The sequence below is a fragment of the Scyliorhinus canicula genome, chromosome 2, assembly GCF_902713615.1.
Source record: "Scyliorhinus canicula chromosome 2, sScyCan1.1, whole genome shotgun sequence".
NCBI lineage: Eukaryota > Metazoa > Chordata > Chondrichthyes > Carcharhiniformes > Scyliorhinidae > Scyliorhinus > Scyliorhinus canicula.
In genome coordinates, this window is record NC_052147.1 from 275672396 (window position 1) to 275698049 (window position 25654).

General features: G+C 47.9%; 2 protein-coding genes across 4 annotated transcripts in view; one reads left to right on the forward strand and one right to left on the reverse strand.

Moving 5' to 3' along the window:
• The window catches only part of sema5ba (sema domain, seven thrombospondin repeats (type 1 and type 1-like), transmembrane domain (TM) and short cytoplasmic domain, (semaphorin) 5Ba), a 396442-nt gene extending 390017 nt beyond the window's left edge, over positions 1–6425 (reverse strand). For both annotated transcript variants that reach the window (XM_038790081.1, XM_038790080.1), the window contains exon 1: positions 6305–6425. The gene's annotated coding sequence lies outside the window, so the exon portion shown is untranslated. The remainder of the gene's footprint in view (positions 1–6304) is intronic.
• A 498-nt stretch (positions 6426–6923) lies between these two features.
• pdia5 (protein disulfide isomerase family A, member 5) overlaps positions 6924–25654 on the forward strand; it is a 161436-nt gene continuing 142705 nt past the window's right edge. For both annotated transcript variants that reach the window (XR_005459822.1, XM_038790082.1), the window contains exon 1: positions 6924–7020. Coding sequence is in view for 1 of the 2 variants with exons in the window: in XM_038790082.1 (XP_038646010.1) it covers positions 6949–7020 (72 nt within the window). In the remaining variant the exon portion in view is untranslated. The remainder of the gene's footprint in view (positions 7021–25654) is intronic.

Here is a 25654-nt window from a genome sequence, read left to right on the forward strand (position 1 = left end):
GATGCCAGGTTTTTCTCAAGGTTAGACTAAAAAGACCAGGGAGCAACTGATTTTCTTCTTTAAAGCATGTTTCTTTTTAAAAATTCAATTGTAAAAAAGCCTGGGTCTCGTACAAAGTGGGATGTGTAAGCTGTACCCCAAAGGCTGCATTTAAAAAGATACTAATATGTACAATCATTCCACTGATCTCATTGTGTCCTCTACCTGCACCAGCAAAACAACAACAGGGTCATATGAAACACTGTACAATACTGAAAATCAACATCTAAAGTGAGATAAATGTTCAGCTATAAAATGCTAATTATCTGTGTTCCAGCACTTTCACCCATATAAACGCACTGCTTATGATTTAGTGGAAACTTCCAACAGTACATGATAAATAGAGAAGTTTATTAAGTGCACAAGTAAAATCAACTCACTAACGACACCCACTGCTGCTGTTTATATCCCTCACAGAACTGCTAACTCAACCAATTTGCAAAACAATGCCAAAAGCTTTGCATTTCTCAGACTTGATCCAATAAAGGTGCAACTTTGTTCAATACTGTTCTATGTAATTCAACAAAACCATTCAGGCCAAAGGGGGAACAAAATAATGATCTGTATTTATATAGCACCTTCCATGATGTCAGGGAGCCCCAATACTGCAGACAACTTGCGACACCAAGGTCTGACAAATGATAATGTTATAATGACCATAAAAATCGTGGGCGGCACGGTAGCACAGTGGTTAGCACTGTTAATTCACTGCGCCAGCGTTCCAGGTTCGATTCCAGTTTGGGTCACTGTCTGTGCAGAGTCTGCACACGGGGAATTCTGAATTCTCCCTCAGTTTACCCGACCAGGCGCTGGAGTGTGGTGACTAGGGGATTTTCAGTGTAAACTCACTGCAGTAAGCTTACTAATAAAAGAGATGTTGACGGAGGGCATTTTGGAGAATTTCCAGGATCTTCTTTGAAATAATGCATTTTGATTGTCTACATCCACTCAAAAGCCGTGATGTGGAGATGCCGCGTTGGACTGGGGTGAGCACAGTAAGAAGTCTTACAACACCAGGTTAAAGTCCAACAGGTTTGTTTCAAACACGAGCTTTCGGAGCACTGCTCCTTCCTCATGTGAATGAAGAGGTATGTTCCAGAAACACATACATAGACAAATTCAAAGATGCTTAGAATGCGAGCATTTGTAGGTAATTAAATCTTTACAGATCCAGAGAGAGGTGTAACCCCAGGTTAAAGAGGTGTGAATTGTCTCAAGCCAGGACAGTTGGTAGGATTTTGCAAGCCCAGGCCAGATGGTGGGGGATGAATGTAATGTGACATGAATCCCAGGTCCCGGTTGAGGCCGCACTCATGCGTGCAGAACTGTGTCCACTCAAAAGGATAGAGGGAGCCTGGGTTTAGCATCTTAATCGGAAAGATGGTATCTCCGGCAGTGCAGCACTCCCTCAGTACTACACTGGCAGTGTGAGCCGAGAGCTTTTGTGCTCATACCTCTAGCGTGGGGATTTAAGCTCACAATCTGGGTCAGCAATGAGAGAGTTACCCAGTGAGCAGGCACAAGAGAGAGAGAGAAGTGATACCAAACTGATGTGAATCTTTGACTTCACAGTCCAGGTCTGCACCAAAGGAGAAAGTGGGATTTTTTACCTTGATGTGTGATAGCTTGGTATTATTTACTGTTGTCGACGTTTGATGCTTTGAAGTAATTCAGCTGCAAATCTATAATAAATGTGGATTTAAAGATATAGCACAAAATGTGTCTGAGACTTTGAAATTCTTTTTAACCCATAATGAGGTTACGACCAGGTGGGATATCTCTGTGGAAGCAGAATACCAGTAATTTCCCCCCCTGCCCTTTGAAATGTGTCTCAACACAGCCAGGCAAAAGTCAAAATGTGAAAGTCAGGACAAGGTTTAACACCCTAGCTCAACTGAATCCTCTGGAATCTGCAAACTGATCCAATCTATCGCAGTTTAAAAAAACAACTGTATTTACAGAGTATCTTTCACAACCCCACGGGACCCCGAAGTGCCTCACAACTAATAAATTACCCCCCCCCCCTTAATGTAGCCACTGTTGGCAAACAGAAGAGCCAATCAGAGTTTAAAAAAAAATAAATTTATTGTACCCAATTCATTTTTCCAATTTAGGGGTAATTTAGTGCACCTACCCTGTACATCTTTGGATTGTGGGGGCTAAACCCACGCAGATACGAGGAGAATGTGCAAACTTCACCCAGACAGTGACCCGGGGCTGGGATCGAACCTGGGACTTCGGTGCCGCGCGGCAGCAGTGCTACACACTGCGCCACCATGCTGCCCCTACCAATCAGGGTTAACAATTAGACCATTTAAGGTATCATTAAGTATTACAGCTTGGAGGGAGGCCAATGAGCCCATCATGACTATACCACTATACAGTTAAGAAGAAAGGCTTGCTTTTATAAAGCGCCTTCCAACTCACTTTTTCCCCACAACATTTAACAGCAAATGAAATAGTTTTAACACGTGGTCCCTGCTGTAGTTTGTTTTAATTGTTCACTGGATGTGGGTATCGCTGGCCAGGTCAGCATTTGTTGACCATTCCCCAATTGCCCTCGGGAAGGTGGTGAGCTGCCTTCTTGATCCCCTGCAGTCCACATAGTGTAGGTACACCCACAGTGATGGCGAGTGACTTGGAGGGGATGGCGAGGGACTTGGAGGGGATGGTGAGGGATTGGAGGGGATGGCGAGGGATTTGGAGGGGATGGCGAGGGATTTGGAGGGGATGGCGAGGGATTTGGAGGGGATGGCGAGGGATTTGGAGGGGATGGCGAGGGATTTGGAGGGGATGGCGAGGGATTTGGAGGGGATGGCGAGGGATTTGGAGGGGATGGCTAGGGAATTGGAGGGGATGGCGAGGGATTTGGAGGGGATGGCGAGGTATTTGGAGGGGATGCTGAGGGATTTGAAGGGGATGCTGAGGGATTTGAAGGGGATGGTGAGGGATTTGGAGGGATAGCGAGGGATTTGGAGGCGATGGCGAGGGACTGGAGGGGATGGTGACGGATTTGGAGGGGATGGCGAGGGATTTGAAGGGGATGGCGAGGGATTTGGAGGGATGGCGAGGGATTTGGAGGGGATGGCGAGGGATTTGGAGGGGATGGCGAGGGATTTGGAGGGGATGGTGAGGGATTTGGAGGGGATGGCGAGGGATTTGAAGGGGATGGTGAGGGATTTGGAGGGGATGGCGAGGAATTAGGAGGGATGGTGAGGGATTTGGAGGGGATGGCGAGGGATTTGGAGGGGAACTTGCAGGTGATGATGTTCCCATGAGTTTGTTGCCTTTGCCCTTTTAGGTGGGAGAATTTGCAGGATCGGAAGCTGCTGTCGGAGCTTTGGTGCAATGCATTGTAGATGGTGCACACGGCTGTGATGGTGCGCAGGTGGTGGAGGGAGTGAATGTTTGTGGACGGGGTGCCAATCAATGGGGGCTGCTTTGTCCCCGATGATGTTGAGTTTCTTGATTGTTGTTGGAGCTGCAGACATCCAGGCAAGTGGAGAGTATTCCATCACACTCCTGACTTGTGCCTTGTGGTGGACAGGCTTTGGGGAGTCAGCAAGTGAGCACTTGCCGCAGATATAATGTAGAGAATGCCACTTTAAAAATCATTATTATTTGTGCTGAGTGAAAATTAGCTGCTGCATTGACACTCCCTCAGATTAGGTAAATGCATTCTAAATGCAAGTTACACAAGGCAAGCTCTCACGGGTAGTAACGTGATAATGACCAGGAAAACATGTTCTTGTAAAATTGATTGGGGGATAAATATTGGCCAGGACAGTGGGGCAAGCATAATGCACATCTGAAAGGTCAGATAGGGACATTGGCTTAATATCTCACATCAGATACAGGACCACTGACAGTGCTGCACTCCCTCAGCACTGCACTGACCCGTCAGCGTTGAATTTTTTGCTTCACGTCCTGAGTAATACTTGAAGTCACACACGCAGCAAGTGCTACCAACTGAGTCCTGGTTAAGCCTCTGCCCTTCCCCGATAGCGCTGCAGAACCTTCCCCCCCCCCCCCCCCCCCCTTTGACTATTGATCCAATCTCCCGCGGTGAGTTGGGTTCAGGGTTACATGTTGGTCAGTTCACCCGAGTGGGCTGAATTGTTCAGCGGGGTCTTCTCTACATCCACCTGTTCTGGCACAAAGGTAATGCAACATTCTCTCAGCAACGCATTGAGGTGTCAATTTAGACCTTATTCTCAAATCCCTGGAATCTACAACCTTCTGACCGAGGGGAAGAGAGTCTTACAAACGGAACCAAGCCTGACACATGTCTGTAAATGTATTACAGCTGAACGTGGTTTCTAAATACTGGCCCAAGGTTTACACCAAACCAGTTTCTGAAAAACTGCCACCCCCAGCGCTGTAAAGTGGGGAGTTCGCGCATACTTTCAAAGTTAGCCCGCCGAACGACATTAAACGCAAAATAAACGGCTGCCTCGCACCCATTCCTCCTGCAGTGGGGATCGTGGACAAATTGAACTGCTCAATCCTCCAGGAGGAGAAACGGAGCTGAACTCTCTCTCCCCCAGCCACTTCCCACAGAAGTGTTTTGGAAGTGGACTGGAGACATGCAGTGGCGAAATCCAGACAGGCCGACCCCCCTCCAGTGTGTTGTATGCAGGTCACGCCAAGGTAGTAACCCCCTCTGCCACACACACACACACACATGTGCAAACACACATACAAATACACACACATACAAACACATGCACATACATGCAATCACACAAACACATGCAATCACACACACGCAAATAAACACACATGCAATCACACACACACATGCAAACACACAGATGCGAACACAGGTCCAATACAAAGAATAAACCATTATTTCTTACATCTAAGAGGAACTAATAATGCAGGCAGGTTTCGACTCATTCGGGAATTGAAAGGGTCAATTAATCAATTATGATTCATGCCATAAAACTTGGAATTATTGCTTAAGGCGGCTCAAAAGGGTATCTCAAAACTGCACCGCCGTGCTCAGAACGACCTGTGATTACCGAGGCGCTGGCACCTTTATTGCAGGAGGTACAAGGTGCACAGGTAGACTGCAGAGCGCCAAGATGCCAATCTGGACCCTCCAGCAGGTCACATTCCCTCTGCCTTTCTAACCACACAATCAGACTCGAACCCAGAATCTCTGCGCCTCCGTCTAAATACCTGGAGCGTCGCTATGTTGGTGCGTGGGATAAAAGTTTTAATTGCCCTTCGACTTCCTGATGCAAGTGATGATATTCTTGTCTGTAAATTATGTACAGCTTTTACATCTCGTTCAATAAAAAACCCTCGGTTTGCACAACGGCCCCACATAGTCCCAGCCAAACGTGACCCAAACACAGAAACAGCGGATTATAAGGAGAGGATTTGGCCACAGACACCCCCGACATAACACAACAGAGAGAGAGAGGAAGGGGGGGCTCCCAGCTCGCAACTTTCAATCGCTTTGGGGCTTCACATCAAAGCCGAGGTTCCTTGCATTTCACTAAGAACATCTGCAGCCAGCAGATTGTCTTTCCATCTCGAATAGCAGCTCTGACGGAAATCCAAAGGTGTTGAAACAAAAAACTGCAATTCATTAACCGGCGTGATTATCCGGGTTATTCCTATACAATAGGCTTTATTTTTCGGTCGCAATCTTGCACTGAGCTCCTGAAAAGAATCCTCCCCCCTTCTCTCCCCAACCCAGCAAACCGTACAACTTTCAATGGCTTGTTTGAATAGAGCGTGCATGAAAAGGGGATTCGGATTACGCTAACTCCATCCATGCCCGTTTGCTGCACCAACTCACAACACTGCGAAAACCTACAGCACAATAAGGAATCAGCTTCTCCTTGTTTATTTTTTTAAAAAAAATCAACAATATCATTTAAAAAAACAACAAAAGACAAACAGAGGTGAAATAACACCAACACAAAACCTTCAGACAATCCATCAAACAAAAAAAACAATCAGTCCTACAAAGGTTGAAATATCACATCGAAGCTACTGCATGCAGCTGCCTTCTTTTGCCAAAAAACATTGCATCTATTGTGTTAAAAGAGCAAGGAACTCCTATTTCTATTTGAGATTGAATGTAATATATCAGTAGCAAGCGCCAGCAATTTCGATCAGTGGTATTTTCGCCTTGAAGTTTTAATGTGCGCCAATTAGAAGTTGCAATAAAAGTTTCTGAAACTTTCCAAACTTTTTTTTTCTAAATCACAAAAGTTGCAAAACGCGGTTTCCCAAAGGTTGTGCTCACCATGAGAATGGTTGTCCGATTAATTAAATAATTAAGGTTTTCCCTCCTTCTGCCGCTCTTTAATCCCGATTGTATTTAAGAAGTGGTTCTCCAGCCCGCCGTGGTTACAGTATCCACAAGAACTAATCTGCAAAGCGATGGCTCTCTCACCAACAGCGCAGCCTGAACCATTTCACAGGGATATTGCAATTCCCATCTCCCAAAGAGGTGACACTGTGAAAATATACATAATATACACATTCATATTTATTACTTCTTGCCGAGCAATATGAGACTTGTTAGATTGTAAGAAAGAATTAGATTCCTCCTGGCACCAATTTTCACCCTTACTCTTGCCTCTTACTCAAATCCTTTGTTCATTTAAATTGTTCCCCCCTCCCTGCTCCTGTTTAGAGAGGCCAACTGGTCGGGCTCCTTGGGATCGACTGGCTGGCCGCGAGCACGCATGCGCCTCGCCATGGCGGCGCAATGCATGACGGGATCTGTAGTCCCCGCCCGCCCAATCTGAAGGCCGAGCGGCAGGGCGGGGGACCACAGCCCCCAGGATCCATTGCGTCCACAACAGGTCCTGCCCCCCCCCCCCCCCCCCCCCCCCCCCCCCACCCCCGCGCCACTGCGCAGGTGTGAGTCGACACCGTGGCAAGATGGCGCCGCGCAGGCAGAGCGGCGCTCCGGGCGCCGCCGGGACTTTGCAAACCGTTTGTTTCTTATGGCTGGTGAGTTGTCTCCCGCCGCGTTCCCTCTTCCTCAGGATGCAAGCAGTTGGGCGACATTTAATAGTTGTTATTAGGGAGAGGTGGTTGCAGTGATTTATTGCGGAGCTGGGAGGGGAATCAGGCGGCGAGTGACCTGCGGTGGACACCGATCACCCTCTGTACTCCCACCCGGATCCTGCTGGTGTCCGCCTGTCGCGCCAGCTGCCTCATATTGCCAGATCGCCTCTCCTGCCCGCAAAACCACGGGCTTGCAACTTTATCTTTGCCATTGAAAGCTTCAATTAATTCTTTGTGCAATCAATAACTTTGTTCAGTTTTTTGTGCAATTAATAACTTTGTTCAGTTATTTTTTGTGCAATTAATAGCTTTGTTCAGTTAATATTTGTGCAATTAATAACTTTGTTTTGTTGTTTTTTTGTGCAGTGAATAACTTCAATTAATTTTTCGTGTAATTAATAACTTTGTTCAATTAATTCTTTGTGCAGTTAATAACTTTGTTCTGCACTTTTTTTTTGCATTTTGTTGCAACAAATCCCAGCTGTTCAATTCTTGGCTTTCTGAAGCCAGATTATTTCATCATCTGTTTTCCTGAAGCAAATGTTTGTACAAGTGCCTTAAGTCAATGAATCAAAAGGCCCTTCATTAATATGTATATATATATGTTGTAATACATAGCCCCTGTGCATTCAGGAAATTATGTGTTGAACTTTTAAAAAAGTTTAACAATGTAGATTTTGAAGTAATTAGTAGAAGGTGAAATGAAGAAATGTTTATTTGGCTGGAGGGATAGTGGGGGCCTGAAGGGGTGGTAGAAGTGGAAACTCTCAATGTTTTAAAAGTACTTTGATGTCCACTTAAAAAGCTGGGAGCTGTAGGGCTACAAGATCTAGTTCTGGAAAATGGGATTAGCCAGGGTAGTTTGTTGACTGGCACACAAATGGTGGTAGAATTGTCAATTTTCTATGATTTACCCTGAAGATTGGCAATGTAACCAGAGAGACATCTCAACAGTCTGCAAGCTTATCTGTGTGTCTGAGTGGACATCCCCTCGAAAGGAAACAACACTTGGCAGAGAAACAGGAATTGTTACAATGACATAAAATCAAAATGTTGCAAGCCAATGCCAAATCTCTGGCTGGGGAAACATAGTGACATTTCAGGTCTACAACTTTTTCATAGTGAAAGATCAAAATACTTTACTTGCTGGAAATCTGAAATAGAAACTGAAAAACAGGTTGGTGACATGTCATCGACCTGAAAATGTTAACTCTTTTTCTTGTCTCAGATGATCTGCTTATCATTGCTAACAGTTTCTGTTTTTGGTCCTCTTCTTAAAAGGAATATTTAGCCAACTTTTACCAATTAGCTTTTTAACAAGTTACATAGTCAGAATGAGTTTCTTTGTTTAAAAATACTTTGCTAAACCAGCCCCAATCTAGCAACCCATGATTGAGGCGGTGCGGGCCACCAGCAACAGCAGAATTGTACTCCCCATAATCTGTAACTTCATGGCCTGGCATATCCCCCACTCTACCATTACCACCAAGCCAGGGGATCAACCCTGGTTTAAAGTAGAGTGCAGGTGGACATGCGAGGAGCAGCAGCAGGTATACCTAAATATGAGTTGTCAACCCGTTGAAGCAACAACACAAGACTACTAGCATACCTAACAGCAAATAATAGATAGAGCCTCACTGGTGGAAGTGCCACAAACATTCCTCTCCTCAATGATGAAAGAGCACTAGGGGCTCGTTTAGGGGCTGGTTTAGCTCACTCAGCTAAATCGCTGGCTTTTAAAGCAGACCAAGCAGGCCAGCAGCACGGTTCGATTCCCGTACCAGCCTCCCCGGACAGGCGGTGGAATGTGGCGACTAGGGGCTTTTCACAGTAACTTCATTGAAGCCTACTCGTGACAATAAGCAATTTTCATTTCATTTTTTCATTTCACTGCACCTTTTTCCATCCACAAAAGACGAGGCTGAAGCATTCACAACAATCTTCATGCAGAGTGGATGATCCGTCTCTGCTTCTTCCGGAGGTCCCCAGCATTTCAAATGCCGGTCTTCAGACAATTCTATTTGCTTCACATAATGTCAAGAAATGGCTGAAGGCACTGAATCTGCAAAGGCTACAGGCCCTGACAATAGTCTGTCAATAGTCCTGAAGACTTGTGCTCCAGAGCTTTCTGCACCCCTAGTCAAGCTGTTCCAGTGCAGCTACAACACTGGCATCTACCCAGCAATGTGGGAAAATTGCCCAGTTATGTCCTGTACACAAAAAGCAGGTCAAATCCAACCCGGTCAATTATCGCCCTATCCGTTTGCACTCAATCGTCAGTAAAGTGATGGAAGGGGTCGTTAAAAATGCTATCACATGGCACTTGTTTAGCAATAAACTGCTCACTGACACTCAGTTTGGGTTCTGCTAAGATAGATGACGAAATTCTTCATCACCTCCAATGTGCCAGTTCAGCCTTTGGCCAACTGAAGAAAAGAATATTTGAGGACCGGTAGATTGAAACCGTGACTACGGTAATTGTTTACTGGGCAGCAGTGATCTCTCTGCGACACCATGCTTCAGAGACTTGGACAACCTACAGTGGGCACTTCAAAGCACTGGACAAGTACCACAGATGCTGCCATTGCAAGATCCTTGAAATCTAGTAGCAAGAAAGATTAATTTTAATAATCTTTATTGTCACAAGTAGACTTACCTTAACACTGCAATGAAGTTACTTTAAAAAGCCCCAAGTTGCCACAATCCGGCACCTGTTCGGGTACACAGAGGGAGAATTCAGAATGTCCAATTCACCTAACAAGCACGTCTTTCGGGACTTGTGGGAGGAAATCAGTGCACGCGGAGGAAAAGCGCGCAGACACGGGGAGAATGTGCAGACTCCACACAGACAGCGACCCGAGCCGGGAATCGAACCTCGGATCCTGGTGCTGTAAGCAACAGTATTTTTTTTAAAAAATAATTTTTGTAAAGGTTTTCACAAAATATAAACAACAAAACAATATTAACAAAACAACCGCGGTAAAAACCCAAGAACAACACACACCTAACTACAAAAGCAACTGCAAAAAAAACCCAAACAACAAAAGGGAAAGAGATAACACCCGCCACATCCCACAAACCCATGTGCACAGTTCTCCCTCCCACCGAACCAACCCCCCCCCCCCCCCCTTGCTGCTGCCGCCGGCCTATTTCCCTACCGTTCCGCCAGGAAGTCCAGGAAAGGCTGCCACCGCCTAAAGAACCCTTGTACTGATCCCCTCAGGGCAAATTTCACCTTCTCCAATTTAATAAACCCCGCCATATCATTGATCCAGGCCTCCACGCTTGGGGGCCTCGCATCCTTCCATTGAAGCAAGATCCTCCGCCGGGCTACTAGGGACGCAAAGGCCAGAACACCGGCCTCTTTCACCTACTGCACTCCCGGCTCCACTACAACCCCAAAAATTGCGAGTCCCCAGGCTGGCTTGACCCTGGATCCCACCACCCTCGACACCGTCCTTGCTACCCCCTTCCAAAACTCCCCCAGCGCTGGGCATGCCCAAAACATATGGTCGTGGTTCGCTGGGCTCCCCAAGCACCTAGCACACCTGTCTTCGCCCCTGAAAAATCTACTCATCCACGTCCCAGTCATGTGGGCCTATGCAGCACCTTGAACTGTATAAGGCTAAGCCTCGCACAGGAAGAGGAGGAATTCACTCTCTCCAGGGCATCCGCCCACGTCCCCATCTCAATCTCCTCACCCAGCTCATCTTCCCATTTCCCCTTCAGTTCCTCCACCGAGGCCTCGTCTACCTCCTGCATTACCCGGTATGTGTCCGATATCCTCCCTCCTCCAACCCACACCCCCGAGAGCACCCTGTCCCGTACCCCCCGTTGGGGCAGCAAGGGGAACCCCTCCACCTGTAGCCTGGCAAACGCCCTAACCTGCATGTACCTAAACATGTTCCCCGGGGGGGAGCCCAAACTTCCCCTCTAACTCCCCCAACCTCCCCTCCACAAACGGGTCCCTCAACCTCCTAACCCCTACCCTGTGCCAGCCCAGAAATCCGCCATCAATGCTCCCTTGGACAAACCGATGGTTCCCCCCTATCGGGGCCTCCATCGAGCCCCCCACGTCTCCCCTATGCCGTCTCCATTGCCCCCAAATTTTGAGGGTAGCCGCCACCACCGGGCTCGTGGTATACCTTGTTGGAGGGAGCGGCAACGGCGCCGTTACCAGCGCCTCCAGGCTCTTGCCCACACAGGACGCCATCTCCATCCTCTTCCATGCTTCCCCTTCCCTGTCCATTACCCACTTACGCACCATCGCTGCGTTGGCAGCCCAATAGTACCCACAGAGGTTGGGCAATGCCAGCACCCCCCTATCCTGTTGACCCTCCTAAAAAAGGCCTTCGGGATAAGGATGGGGAGGCACTGGAACAGGAACAAAAACCTCGGGAGCACCATCATCTTAACGGACAGCACCCTCCCCGCCAGTGACAGCGGTAACATATCCCACCTTTTGAACTCCTCCATCTGCTCCACCAACCTTGTGAGGTTGAGCTTGTGCAGGGCCTCCCAGCCACCTGGACTCCTAGGTACCTGAAGCTCTTCCCTGCCTGCTTCAGTGGGAGCCTACCAATCCCCTCCTGATCCCCCGGGTGCACTACGAACAACTCGCTCTTGCCCAGGTTCAGCTTGTACCCAGAGAAGCCCCCGAAGTCACTAAGAATCCTCATCCCCTCCGGCATCCCCCCACCGGGTCTGCCACATACAGCAACAGGTCGTCCGCATAAAGCGACACTCGATGCTCCTCCCCACCCCGCACCAGACCCCTCCAGTTCCCTGACTCCCTCAACGCCATGGCCAGGGGCTCAATTGCCAACGCAAAGAGCAAGGGAGACAGGGGACACCCCTGTCTCGTCCGCCGGTACAGCCGAATGTACTCTGACCTCCTTCTATTCATGGCTACACTCGCCCTCGGGGCCTCATAGAGCAACCTCACTCAACAGACATACCCCTCCCCAACCTTCTCCAACACATCCCACAGATACCCCCACTCAACCCTATCAAAGGCCTTCTCCGCATCTAATGCCACCACTATCTCCGCCTCCCCTTCCACAGCCGGCATCAAAATAACGTTGAGGAGCCTTCGTACGTTTGTATTCAACTGCCTTCCCTTCACAAATCCCGTCTGACCCCCGGCACACAATCCTCTATTCTTGTGGCTAGGATCTTTGCCAGCAGCTTGGCGTCTACATTTAGCAGCGAAATCGGCCTATATGACCCACGCTGCAGAGGGTCCTTGTCCCGCTTCAGGATCAAGGAAATCAGCGTCCGTGACATAGTTGGGGGCAAAGCCCCCGCCTCCCTTGCCTCGTTAAAGGTCCGGACCAACAGGGGGCCCAACAGGTCCGCATACATTTTATAAAATTCCGCCGGAAACCCATCCGGCCCCGGCGCCTTCCTCGTCTGCATGCTCCCTATCCTTTTAACCAACTCCTCCAGCTCGATCGGCGCCCCCAGTCCCTCCACCTGCCCCTCCTCCACCCTCGGAAATCGCAGCTTGTCCAAGAAGCGCCCCATTCCACCCCCCTCCACCGGGGGTTCAGACCGGTACAGTTCCCCATAGAAGTCCCTGAAGGCCCCATTAACATCTACCCCCCTCCGCACCACCTTCCCAGCTCTATCCGTCACTCCCCCAATCTCCCTGGCCGCGTCCCGCTTTCGGAGCTGGTGTGCCAGCATCCTGCTCGCCTTCTCCCCATATTCATACAGCGCCCCCCTGTGCTTTCCTCCACTGAGCTGCTGCCTTTCTGGTGGACAATAGGTCAAACCTGGCCTGAAGGCTATGCCTCTCCCCCAGCAATCCCTCCTCCGGAGCCTCCGCATAATCTCCTATCCACCCTCACCATCTCCCCTATCAGTCTCTCCCTCTCCCTCTGCTCCCCCCTCTCCCTATGGGTTCGGATGGAAATCAACTCCCCTCTAGTCACCGCCTTCAATGCCTCCCAGACCGTCCCCACTTGGACCTCCCCGTTGTCGTTGGCCTCAACGTACCTCTCAATACACCCCCGAACCCCCTCGGCCACCACCTCATCTGCCAGCAGCCCCACCTCCAAGCGGTAAGCAACAGTATTAACCACTGTGCTGCCCATGGTATGACAGATGGTTCAACAGCAATTCTACCAAACCAACTTTCTACGTCAATGCATTAGCTCACAAGGCTAAATCGCTGGCTTTTAAAGCAGACCAAGCAGGCCAGCAGCACGGTTCAATTCCTGTACCAGCCTCCCCGGACAGGCGCCGGAATGTGGCGACTAGGGGCTTTTCACAGTAACTTCATTGAAGCCTACTCGTGACAATAAGCGATTTTCATTTCATTTCATTTTCAAAATCAGCTTTGCAAGGTGGTGCTTGTTGCTCATACACCTGAACTCCTAACACCAGGCTGGTTTACTCTGTGGCAGGTGAGTTCCAGGAGGACATGCTTTAGGGATGTCCTCCATGGGCAAACAGCCCCACCGATTCAAATGAGTCCCTGGCTTGTGACCAGCGAAGATTTGAGAAGGTTCACCCAGGAAGCCATCAAGCTCATCGAGAGAATATGGCAGGAATACCACATTAAGGTATCGGTGGGAGTTCACACCACTTATCTACTCTACCCTTTAAGGGCCACCTGTCCCACTTGTGGCAGAGTCTGGACTATCAGCCATCTCACAACCCATCAAACCTTCGTGGAAGCAAGTCATTCATTTTTTTTTATTTAAAAAAAAAAAAAAATTTAGAGTGCCCAATTCATTTTTTCCAATTAAGGCGCAATTTCGCGTGGCCAATCCACCTACCCTGCACATCTTTGGGTTGTGGGTGCGAAACCCACACAAGCACAGGGAAAATGTGCAAACTCCACACGACAGTGACCCAGATCCGGGATCGAACCTGGGACCTCCGTGCCGTGAGGCAGCAATGCTAACCACTGCGCCACCATGCTGCCCCGGAAGCTAGTCATTCTTAATCCTGAGGGACTGTCTGAGGAGGATCGTACCTTGGTTCATTTCGGTGGGAAAAATAGCTGGCCAAACTCTCCTTGGAAAATAAGTTTGTAATTGGGGGTAGAAAAACGGAGTGATCCGGGGGTACTGATACTCAAAATTAGTGACAGGTGAATAAGGCCATTAAGAAATGGGGTTCATTTCATGGAAAATAGAATTAGGTTATGTTAGACTGGTATAGAACCAAGCTTAGACCACACTTGGGATACTGATGGTTTGTAAGGTGCTAGAGAATGTGGAAAAAACAATTCTTCATTGGAATATTAGAATCCGTGGTTATTATCAGGAAAGATTAAACAGGCTAATAGGATCAGGAAGTCTGAAGCTTGACCTGATAAAGGTCTGAGTTTATGGAAGGTTCTGATGAAGAAAGAGTGACGCGAGTTGGACGGGAACTGTTTCAAAGAGCCAGCACACATGATGTGCCAAATGACCACCTGTGCTGTATGATTCTAACTATACCAGCATATGAAACATAAAATGTCATTCTTTAAGAAAAAAAAGAGACCTACCAGTTGATGCAGCAAAAACGGAAAATGCTGGAAAAACCCAGCAGGTCTGGCAGCATGTGTGGAGAGGGAAACATTACCGTTCAGAATCCGTATTGAATCTTGTGAACCAAAGAGGGAGAAATGTGAGGTGGCACGGCGGCGCAATGGGTAGCACTGCTGCCTCACAACGCCCAGGACCTGGATTCGATCCCGGCTCCGGCTCACTGTCCGTGTGGAGTTTGCACATTCTCTCCGTGTCTGTGTGGGTCCCGCCCCCCATAACCCGTGTGCAGGGTAGGTGAATTGGCGATGCTAAATTTCCCCTTAATTAGAATAAAACATAATTGGATACTCAATTTATAAAGAAAAAAACCCTTGATTTTAAAAGAAAAGAGGGAGAAATGTGATGGATTATGTACTGTATAAGGTGGGGTAGAGCAGGGTAGAAGTGATTGGTGCAAACTAGGACAGATTGCAACAAAGATGCGCAGGTCGTGAGACAGGAAGTATTAGTGGCAGGAGCAGGTGCATATTAGTTGCATAACGGTAACATATCAGAATGTATTAATAGGAGAGTAAATGTGTGCTCGGCGAGAAAAAACAGGTGACAGCCTGGTGGGGGAGGGGGCGTTTGCATTGGGACGAAAACATGTAAAAAAAAAAGGTCAAGATGGAGGTGGAAGGTCACAGTTTAAAGTTGTTGAACTCAATGTTCATCTGGATCAAAGAATCCCTACAGTGCAGAAGGAGGCCGTCCAGCCCATCGAGTCTGCACTGATCCGCTGAAAGAGCACCCTACCTAGGTCCACTCCACTGCAACCCCCCTAACCGTTGGATGCTCAGGAGTAATTTAGCGTGTCCAATTCACCTAACCAGCAGGGCCGGCTCAAGGCACCGGCAACTCGGGCAGTCGCCCGGGGCGCCATGTGCTGGGGGGCGCCAGAGACTCGGGTCCCGCGCATGCGCAGTTGGGCCAGTGCCAACCAGCGCATGCGCGGTGGCCGCCCTCCCCCGAGGCGCCCCCCCCGGTCCGCCCCCTCGCTCCGCCCCCCCCCTCGGGGCCCCCCCCCCCCCCCCCCCCCCTCGGTCCGCGCCCCCCCCCCCCCCCCCCCCTCGGTCCCCCCCCCCCCCCCTCGGGTCCGCCCCCCTCGGCTCGCCCCCCCCCCCAAGGGCGCCGAAGTTCAGCTTGCCCGGGGCGCCAGCAACCCTAGGGCCGGCGCTGCTAACCAGCACATCTTGGACTGTAGGAAGAAACTGGAGCACCCGGAAGAAACCCACACGACACTGGGGCCGCACACAAGTCGCTCAAGGCTGGAATTGAACCTGGATCCCTGGCGCCCCGAGGCAGCAGTGTTAACCATTGTGCCAGTGTGGCGCCCTTAAACACCAGAATGAACCCGTTTTGCGGGATGAGGTATGTACCAAATGGATGAACAATCTAATCCTCAAATGTCCCAAAATTCCTCAAACCAGTGAATTATTTTTTCAAACGGGTACGGGAACTTGCTGAGGTTATTCATGAAGGCCTGGTTTCTCAGCCTTGTCCCTCGTCTGAGGTGTGGTGATCCTCTGGTTAAATCATCACCACCGTCAGCTCTTCCCCCTCAAAGGAGAAAGCAGCCTTTGGTCATCTGCGACTGGCAACTTTACTTTTTGAACTACATTTACTGTTTTCTAGACAAACTTGACAAATTATTTAAATACAGCTGAACGACATTAAATGCCAAATAGAATGATTGTCCTGATGATTTTGGTGTAAACCCTCGGGTCAGGTGCCACCTGTGGAGAGAGAAATAGGTTGATGACCTTTCATCAGAACTAGTGCATCAACCCTGACATGGGCCATTAACACTGCAATAAAGTTACTGTGAAAAGTCCCTCGTCGCCACACTCCGGCGCCTGTTCGGGAAGACTGAGGGAGAATTCAGAATGTCCAATTCACCTAACAAGCACGTCTTTCGGGACTTGTGGGAGGAAACTGGAGTGACCCAAGACAGGAATCGAACCTGGGACCCTGGCGCTGTGAAGCAGCAGTGCTAACCACTGTGCTACCATGCGTAGTATTTGACTTTCGGAATCTTTACATGGTCTAGGTTGTATGGAGAAGTTTGGTTGCCTAGGTTACTAGTTGAGCTGTGTACTTTCATTTCAATAATTCTAAAGCATCGCCTGCATCTACTTGAATAGATCTGCAGTTCCTCAACTGAACTGGTTAGACTTCATCTGGAGTACAGTGCTCAATTCTACAGAACGTACTTTAGGAAAGGTACACCCCTTGGATGAACGTAGGGTTGGTTCACCAGAATGCTCGGGCTAATAGAGTTAAATTATAAGCACAAACTGCATTAGGCTTGTATTCCCTCGACCGTAAAATATGAATGGGTATTGTAACTGAGGTGTATATGATTTTGCTGGGTCTATAGAGAAAACCCCCTTCTGGTGGGATGGATTGCTGAACAAGGGGACGTAACCATAAAATGGGAGCCAGGTTGTTCAGGGGTAATGTCAGGAAGCACTTCACACAGCCGTGGAAATGTTAAACTCTTGGACACCGTCCCCGCCAATAAAAACAACTGTTGAGGCTTGGGGATCAATGGGAGTTTTCAAATCTGAGACAGTTAGATTTTTGTTAGATAAGGGTATTAAGGTTATGGAAGGTGGGTTAATGGAGTTCTGATACAGATCCGCCATGATCTACAGAATTGGTACAACAGGCCTGAGGGGTTGAATGGGCCACTTCTGTTCCTTCGTAATTGCTCATGCAAACGGTATCAACTGAAACAATGCAACACCCCCATAAGGGCTCATTTTTTTGTCGTGAGCTTGAGTTCTACCTGCAAACCCTTTGTTCAGCGGGCTACCACCATTTATATAAAGTACAACTGTGCACAGATTTGGTCCCCTTATTTGAGGGGCGATCTAATTGTATTAGAGGCAGCTCAGAGGAGATTCACTGGATTGATTCCTGAGGGGAGGGGTTTTTCTTATGAAGAGAGATTGAGCAGTTTAGGCCTATGCTCTCGAGTTTAGAACAATGAGGGGAGATCAAGTTGAGGTACATGAGATCATATAAGGTATTGACAAAGTAGACGTAAAGCGGATTCTTCCCTTCGTGGGGCAATCTAGAACAAGAGATTTTAGGGTACAGGGTAGCAGATTTAAAACAGATGAGAAGGAAATACCTCTCTCTCAAAGGGTTGTGAATCTGGAATTCACTATCCCAGAGTGTGTTGAATGTTGGGGCAAACTTTGAGGAGATGGACAGATTTTTAATTAGTAATGGGTTGAAGGGCTATGAAGAACGGGCAGGAAAGTGGAGTTGAGGTAGGGGCTTTTCACAGTAACTCAATGTGAAGCCTACTTGTGACAATGAGCGATTTTCATTTTCATCTTGTTGCATGTCAAGGCAGACTCGGGGCTGAATTGTCGAATTGAGTTGACATCGGGGAAGGTTGTGGGGATGGGGTTGGGAAAGTTGTGGGAATGGCGTTAAGTTTAATACCCATGGCTGCAATGTGGACATGTTGGTTCAGGGTTTTGTCAAATTGTTAAGAGGGCACTGGGTGACGTAAAACAAGATCAGATGTGATGTTGTCTATGGCTGAAATCTTCCAACAGAATCAATGATAAGAATGTTGGTGATTATTTGTCCCTTTTTTTCTCCCCAACCCATCTTGAAGCTGAAATTGCCGAAATTGATAATGTCTCAACTGCTTCTACTAGTGCTTATGAATATTAGTATCTTTTTGTGGAGAGTATGCAAAATAGCATGCAAAAATAGCAAATGAGATGCAATACTGAACCAAGGGTGATGCACACCCCTGCACGTCACTCTGAACCATTGACTGAACTGAAACAGTGAACAGAAATAAAATATAGTTTGGGAATAATGTTCTGCAACCCTGAATTTAACATAGGGTTACCGTTTGACAGCGCACATCATCCAACACGGGACTTAGTTCAAATCTGATTATTTTATTGCTGTGGTTGAATCGGGCAGATTTTCTGAAATGCTTCTCCTGGCTTCCTATTCTCCAAGGGGCAGCACGGTAGCATTGTGGTTAGCACAGTTGCTTCACAGCTCCAGGGTCCCAGGTTTGATTCCTGGCTTGGGTCACTGCCTGTGCGGAGTCTGCTCCTTCTCCCCTTGTCTGCGTGGGTTTCCTCCGGGTGCTCCGGTTTCCCCCCACAGTCCAAAGATGTGCGGGTTAGGTGGATTGGCCATGCTAAATTTCCCTTAGTGTCCAAAAAGATTAAGTGGGGGTTACGGGGATAGGGGAGAGACGTGGGCTTGAGTAGGGTGCTGTTTGTAAGGGCTGGCATGGACTCGATGGGCCGAATGGACTCTTTCTGCACTGTAAATTTTATGATTCTATGATAACTGTGTTTCAAGAACCTGTTGAGTGTGGTCTTTCTTTCTGATTCATTTTGCGCCTCTTTGTACTTTTATGCCCAGCAGAAAACTCATTGAATTTTTAACTAGCAATTTTTAAAAAATGGCTAACTGGTTATTCACTGAATGATTTAGCTGCAGATTTTTTAGGTGATTTTTGTCATGAATTTATTGTGCCTGGTCCAAGAGAAAAATAAATATAAATCTAGATGTTGTTTGTATTTTTTCAGTTGCGTGGTCAGTCTAAAGGGTTTCACACTGGCTTGCTCTCCCTTATAACTTTTCTCCTCTCTATGTCAAACTGTGAAAGAGGCGAAACTTGCATTTATTTATTTAATTTTGATGTAGCCGAGTGAGTCAGTTGAGAATCAATTCTCATTTACAGTAACAACCTATTCAAGAGGCCACAGCAACAGAACTTGCACAATACAATTAATTTAAACACTTAAAAACAATAAAATACAGATTCGCTGTGAAGTAGAATTGGCAGTTCAGCAAGTACAAGTATCAGTCAACAGGGCGTTTATCTTGCTGCGAAAGGCACCAACGGTAAAAAAGCTAGTTGGCTTCAGCTTCAGTTGCGTCTCGTTCCGGTCGCTGACAGCCGCAAACTGAAATTAATTACGACCAAAGACTCTTGAAGACACCAATTTGATCAAGTCACATGACCTCGTGATAAGCTGAGTCAGTGAAATGTTACACACTTTTCAAATAGGCAGGCTTTTTCACAAGCAATGTTCGATTAAATTAACAACAGCAGGAGATGGAACCTTGTGTTCAATGAGGGCCAGTTAATCAGGGAGTACAGGTCACAGTGACGGGTGTGAAAAGGGGCACCAGTCAAAAATCTAATTGCAGAGTGAAAGAGGACGTCTGACTTACTGAGAGAGACACTTTAGAGGACGTTTTATAAGTTAGTGCCTGCATTTCGCTCTGTCACGTGGAATGCACATCACAGTCTTGAATCTTAACACTTCAGAACAAGACAGACCGCATGATCCATTAAGTTAATTGTTGTTGAAGGATCCTTCTCACAGGTAATTCAAAGCAGCTGACTCACATATGCCTCTTCAGTTTGGTTATCTTGACCCTTTTGCCCAACCAGACTGCACCGCCTGAGTATTGTGTTGAAACTTTGTTCTAACTGCCAAAGATACTTGTTCAAGGCCAGCAACTTCGGTAATTGACAAGCTGTTAATGACAATGAACTCGAGCAATTATTAGAGATATTTTATTTCAATTTATATTTGAGAGATGTTGAAAGATCTATCTTGTTCTGCTTTTTATGTAAGTCCACAGTCCGCCTGAAGCCTGCCGAAAGGCGAAACTTGGCATCTTGAAATTAGCAACCCCCAAAATACCTGTGTATTGGATTATAGACCAGGCCTTGGTTTGTAGTATATCTTCCATTAACTAAGGGCTGGGCAATTGTGAAGCATAGTCGCAAGGATTAGCTCTGTTCGAATTCTAGAACTTGCAGTTGCTCATTTAGGCATTGGGCGAGTAAAGGTGCCCTCTAGTTTATAAAGGGATGCCATGACTGCTGACTTCCTCATTGCCCGACTGTGCTCCTCACTCAGCGTCTCTGTTGAAACCTTCATGCACAGGTTAGTTTCTCTGCACATGACTGTTTCAGGTTGTCCTGGCCAGCCTCCATCTCCCACCTGACTTAAACCTGCCTCTCGTACTCTAACTGCACCATCACCACTGCGCTGCGCTTTGTGACCTAAGTTGGTGGCTCCTGGTCTTGCAGCACCTGTTCTAAAATTCTCATCCTTGTTTTTCAAATCCCTCCACAGCCTCATTCCTTCCCATCTCTGTAACCTTCTCCAGACTTGCAAGCCCCAGAGCCCTCCAATTCTAGCCTTTTGAGCACGGTTGATTTTAATCACTCCATCGTTGGCGGCCATGTCTTTGGACACCAAGGCCCTAAGTTCTGGAATTTCATCCCTCAACCTTCCTACCACTTGCGGCGGCGTGGCGGCGCAGTGGTTAGCACTGCTGCTTCACGGCGACGAGGACCTAGATTCGATTCCGGGTCACTGTCCATGTGGAGTTTGCACATTTTCCCCATGTCTGTGTGGGTCTCACCCCCACAACTCAGATGTTCAGGTGGATTGGCCATGCTAAATTGCCCCTTAATTGAGCTTTGACAAAGGGTCACCTGGACTTGAAACGTTCGCTCTTTTCTCTCCCTACAGCTGCTGCCAGACCTGCTGAGATTTTCCAGCATTTTCTTTTTGGATTCAAAAGATATTGTTCTGGTTCAGTGATCCTGGTTCCATATGAGGCCAATGGGATCGAGCTCCTGCACAGTTCCCAGTCTTGGTTCAATAGTAACAGTATCGTTGTCTTTGTTTCCAGTATGATTTTTCCTGAATCCACTGGTGGTGTTCATCCTCAGAATCTGGAAGCAGTTCAGGCAGCATTTTAAGTTCAGTTCCTTGTCTTCACTAACCCCCATCTGCAACAGCCACCTTTTTCTGCCAGCGGGTTTAGACTCGACGTCTCAGTCACGAGAGGGGAAGGGACAGGTTTGGAGACTGTTTGTGGAGGGGAGGTTTGCCTAAGGAGCTGATGGAGAAATTTCAACTGCCTGGTTCCAGTCTTTTCAGATGCACAATTTTTTTGCATAAGGGTTTTCCTTGGCACCACCCTCCTCCCTGTTGAAGAGGATTTTATCTTTGGCTGGGTCTGGTGGTGGGGGGGGGACTATTTTGGACACATATGGCCATATCCTCTCAGCGGAGTCAGCTCTGTTGAGTGAGGTGAGGCGAGGGTGAGATGGGTCCCATTCTGGATGATGGGGTATGGAGTGAGGCCCTTCAGATGGTCAACTCCATGTCTTCATATGCTGATCCAATTCAAGGTGGTGCAAAAGGCGCATCTGACTGAAGCGAGGATGAGTGGATTTTTCTCCTGGGTGGAGGGCAAGCATGAGTGTTGCTGTTGGGGGCCGGCTAACCACACATTCATTGTGGTCTTGTTCCAAGTTGACAGGTTTTTGGGCCTTTTTCTTCAACACCATGTCAGAAATACTCGATGTTGATTTGGATCCATGTCCAGGGTATCCGACTCACCAGTGCCTCAGATTTTACTTTCGCCCAGTGCCTCAGCTTGGTTGCGTGACCGCAAGTCGTTCTTAACAAAAACCATTAGGATATTTGACAATGGTTCAGTATTAATGCCCACCAACAATGAGCATTTTTAGACCACCTTCCAATGTGATGAAACACCCTAATGTGACTGGGAGGTGGCGGCGCAGTGGACGAGTTACTGGACTAGGGTATGCTCTGGGGACCCTGGTTAGAATCTCGTCATGGCAAGTGGTGGCATCCAAATTCAACAAAAATCTGGAATTAAAAGTCTAATGATGACCATGATCCCATTGACAATTGTCGTAAGATCCCACCTGGTTCCCTAATGGCCCTTTAGGGAAGGAAATATGCCGTCCATACCTGGTTTGGCCTCCATGTGTGTCCAGCAATGTGGTTGCCTCTCAAATGTCCTCCGAAATAGCCAAGCTAATCACTCAGTTCAATTAGGGATGAGCAACAAATGCTGGGCGAGCCATGATGCCCACAACCCGCGAATGGACCAAAATATCTGATGCTAGATGGCATAATTACAGATTCTGACAGGTCATCAGATGTTTAGACAAGGAAGTAAGCTATTTAAGCAGCATTTGAATGAATATTTTCTGAATATTGACTGCCCAATAGTAAAACAGTAAATTGGGTAAATCCACACTCCCAGACTGCCTATCTCTTTGAAGCAAAGCCTCATGGGATACCTGATAGAGGTCTACAAAATTATGAGGGGCATAGGCAGAGTGGATAGTCAGAAACTTTTTCCCAGGGTATAGGGGTCAATTACTAGGGGGCATAGGTTTAAGGTGCGAGGGGCAAGGTTTAGAAGAGATGTACGAGGCAAGTATTTTACACAAGAGGGTAATGGATGCCTGGAACTCGCTACTGGAGGAGGTGGTGGAAGCAGGGACGATAGTGACATTTAAGGGGCACCTTGACAAATACATGAATAGGATGGGAATAGAGGGTTATGGACCCCGGAAGTGGAGAAGATTTTAATTTTGATGGGCAGCATGGTCGGTACAGGTTTGGAGGGCCGAAGGGCCTGTTCCTGTGCTGTACCTTTCTTTGTTCTTTGACAGGGGGAGATTATCCCACCTCTGAAAGTTGGACTTGACATCATCAACCAGACTAGTACCATTTAAGATATGAAGCGAGGCCCAATTGTGGGCCACCCAAACCTCCAGATAACAGAAGCTTGTCTTGGCTCGGCGAAAGGTAGCATCCCACGTTGGGCTCTCCTCCCAGGGGGTTGATCGGGAAGCATTCGCTCTTGTCCAAGTTAGACTTGTACCCAGAGAAGGAGCAATAACTCCTAAGCAGCTTCATTATCTCATCCACAGGGAGCACTTGGTCTGTAATACAGAGAAGTAGATCATCCGCATAAAGGAAAACCCAATGCTCCTCCCCGATTTGTCTCCTTCCGCTTAAGAGGACCTCAGGGCTACAGCAAGCGGTTCTATTGCCAAAGCAAACGAGTGGAGACAGTGGACACCCCTATCTTGTGTCCCTATTCAGTGAGAAGTAGCCAGGGTTCAGAGCATTCGTACAAACACTAGCAGTGGGGGTCCCTATACGGTTATCAAATCCAGGAGACGTCCAAATCCAAACCTCCCCAAAACCTTAAACAGATATTTTCACTCCTCTCTATCTATGCCTTTTTGGCATCTAGGGAAACAATCACCTCCAGTTTGGGCACCACGGAGGGATCCAGGGAAGTGCAGGTGAAGTTCTGAGTTAGGGTGGGTGGGCAAGGGTGTAAATGGATAGAGTGTTCATTCGAAGGGTCGGTGCTGTCTCGATGGGCTGAATAGCCCCCTGCACTCTAGGGATATGCAAATTTTTTAAAAAAAATCTTTTTTTTTCAAATTTTTGTCAAAAACATAATTTTTGCATAACCGTACGCAACAATTAACAGAACAAAATAAATATTAACCGTATATACAAAGAAAAGAACAATACAGCGTAACAATTGCTGCTGACATTTTAACGCTCTCCTAGAAAGTCGAGGAATGGCTGCCACCTCTGAGAGAACCCCGCCATGGACCCTCTCAAGGCAAACTTTATTTTCTCGAGACTGAGAAACCCAGCCATGTCACCAATCCAGGTCTCCACACTCAGGGGGGGGGGCTTTGAGTCCCTCCACATTAAAAGGATCCGTCTCCGGGCTACCAGGGAGGCAAAGGCCAAAACGTCGGCCTCTTTCGCTTCCTGAACTCCTGGATCGTCTGACACACCAAAGATCGCTATCTCTGGACTCGGCATCACCCGCGTGTTTAAGATCTTGGACATTGCCTTAGCGTAACCCTGCCAGAATCCCTTAAGAGCCCGGCATGCCCAGAACATATGGAGATCTGCAGGGATTCTCGCATATTTATCCTCAACCCCAAAGAGCTTGCTCATCCTGGTTGCTGTCATGTGTGCCCGGTGGACCACCTTAAACTGGATTAAACTAAACCTGGCACATGATGAAGGGGAATTGAGCCTATTTAGGGCGTCCGCCTACAGGCCCGCATCCAGCTCCCCACCTAGCTCCTCCTCCCATTTGCCCTTAAGCTGCTCTACTGGGGCTTCCTCCGACTCCTGAAGTTCCCAGTAGATGTCCAAAATCTTCCCCTCCTCTACCCAGGTGCCGGAGGCTACCCTATCCTATATCCTGCTTGGGGGTAGCAGCGGAAATGATACCACCTGTTTTTTCAGAAAGGCACATACCTGAAGGTATCTGAAAGTGTTTCCAGGGGGCACACTGAATTTCTCCTCCATCCTTTTAATGCCTGTCGATGCCAGCTTTAAAACCTTCCATCTATCTTGCCCGGGACAAATCTGTGATTGTTGCGTATCGGGGTCCAGACTGAGACTCCCTCCACCCCCCCTTCTCCACTGACCCAGATCTTTAATGCCGCCACCACCACCGGACTAGAGGAGCAGCGGGCCAGCGAGAATGGCAGAGGTGCCATTACAAGTGCCCCTCGGCTGGTACCTTTACATGAGGCCGCCTCTAACCGCTCCCACGTCGACCCCTCCCTCAATACCCATTTCCTAATCATAGCTATGTTAGCCGCCCAATAGTAGCTGCAAAGGTTCGGCACGCCAGCCAGCCCCCCCCCCGGACTGCGCTCTACGTACAGTCTCTTCACTCGCGGGGTCTTATTTGCCCATACAAATCCCGAGATGATCTTGTTCACCCGCTTAAAGAAGGACTTAGGGATGAAGATGGGAAGGCACTGGAAGATGAACAGAAATCTGGGGAGGAACAGTACAGCACAGAACAGGCCCTTCGGCCCTCGATGTTGTGCCGAGCCTTGTCCAAAATCAAGATCAAGCTATCCCACTCCCTGTCATTCTGGTGTGCTCCATGTGCCTATCCAATAACCGCTTGAAAGTTCCTAAAGTGTCCGACTCCACTATCACAGCAGGCAGTCGATTCCACACCCTAACCACGAGTCAAGAACCTACCTCGGACATCCCTCCTATATCTCCCACTCTGAACTTTATAGTTATGCCTCCTTTTAACAGCTACATCCACCCGAGGAAATAGTCTCTGAACGTCCACTCTATCTATCCCCCTCATCATCTTAAACCTCTATTAAGTCACCTCTCATTCTCCTCTGC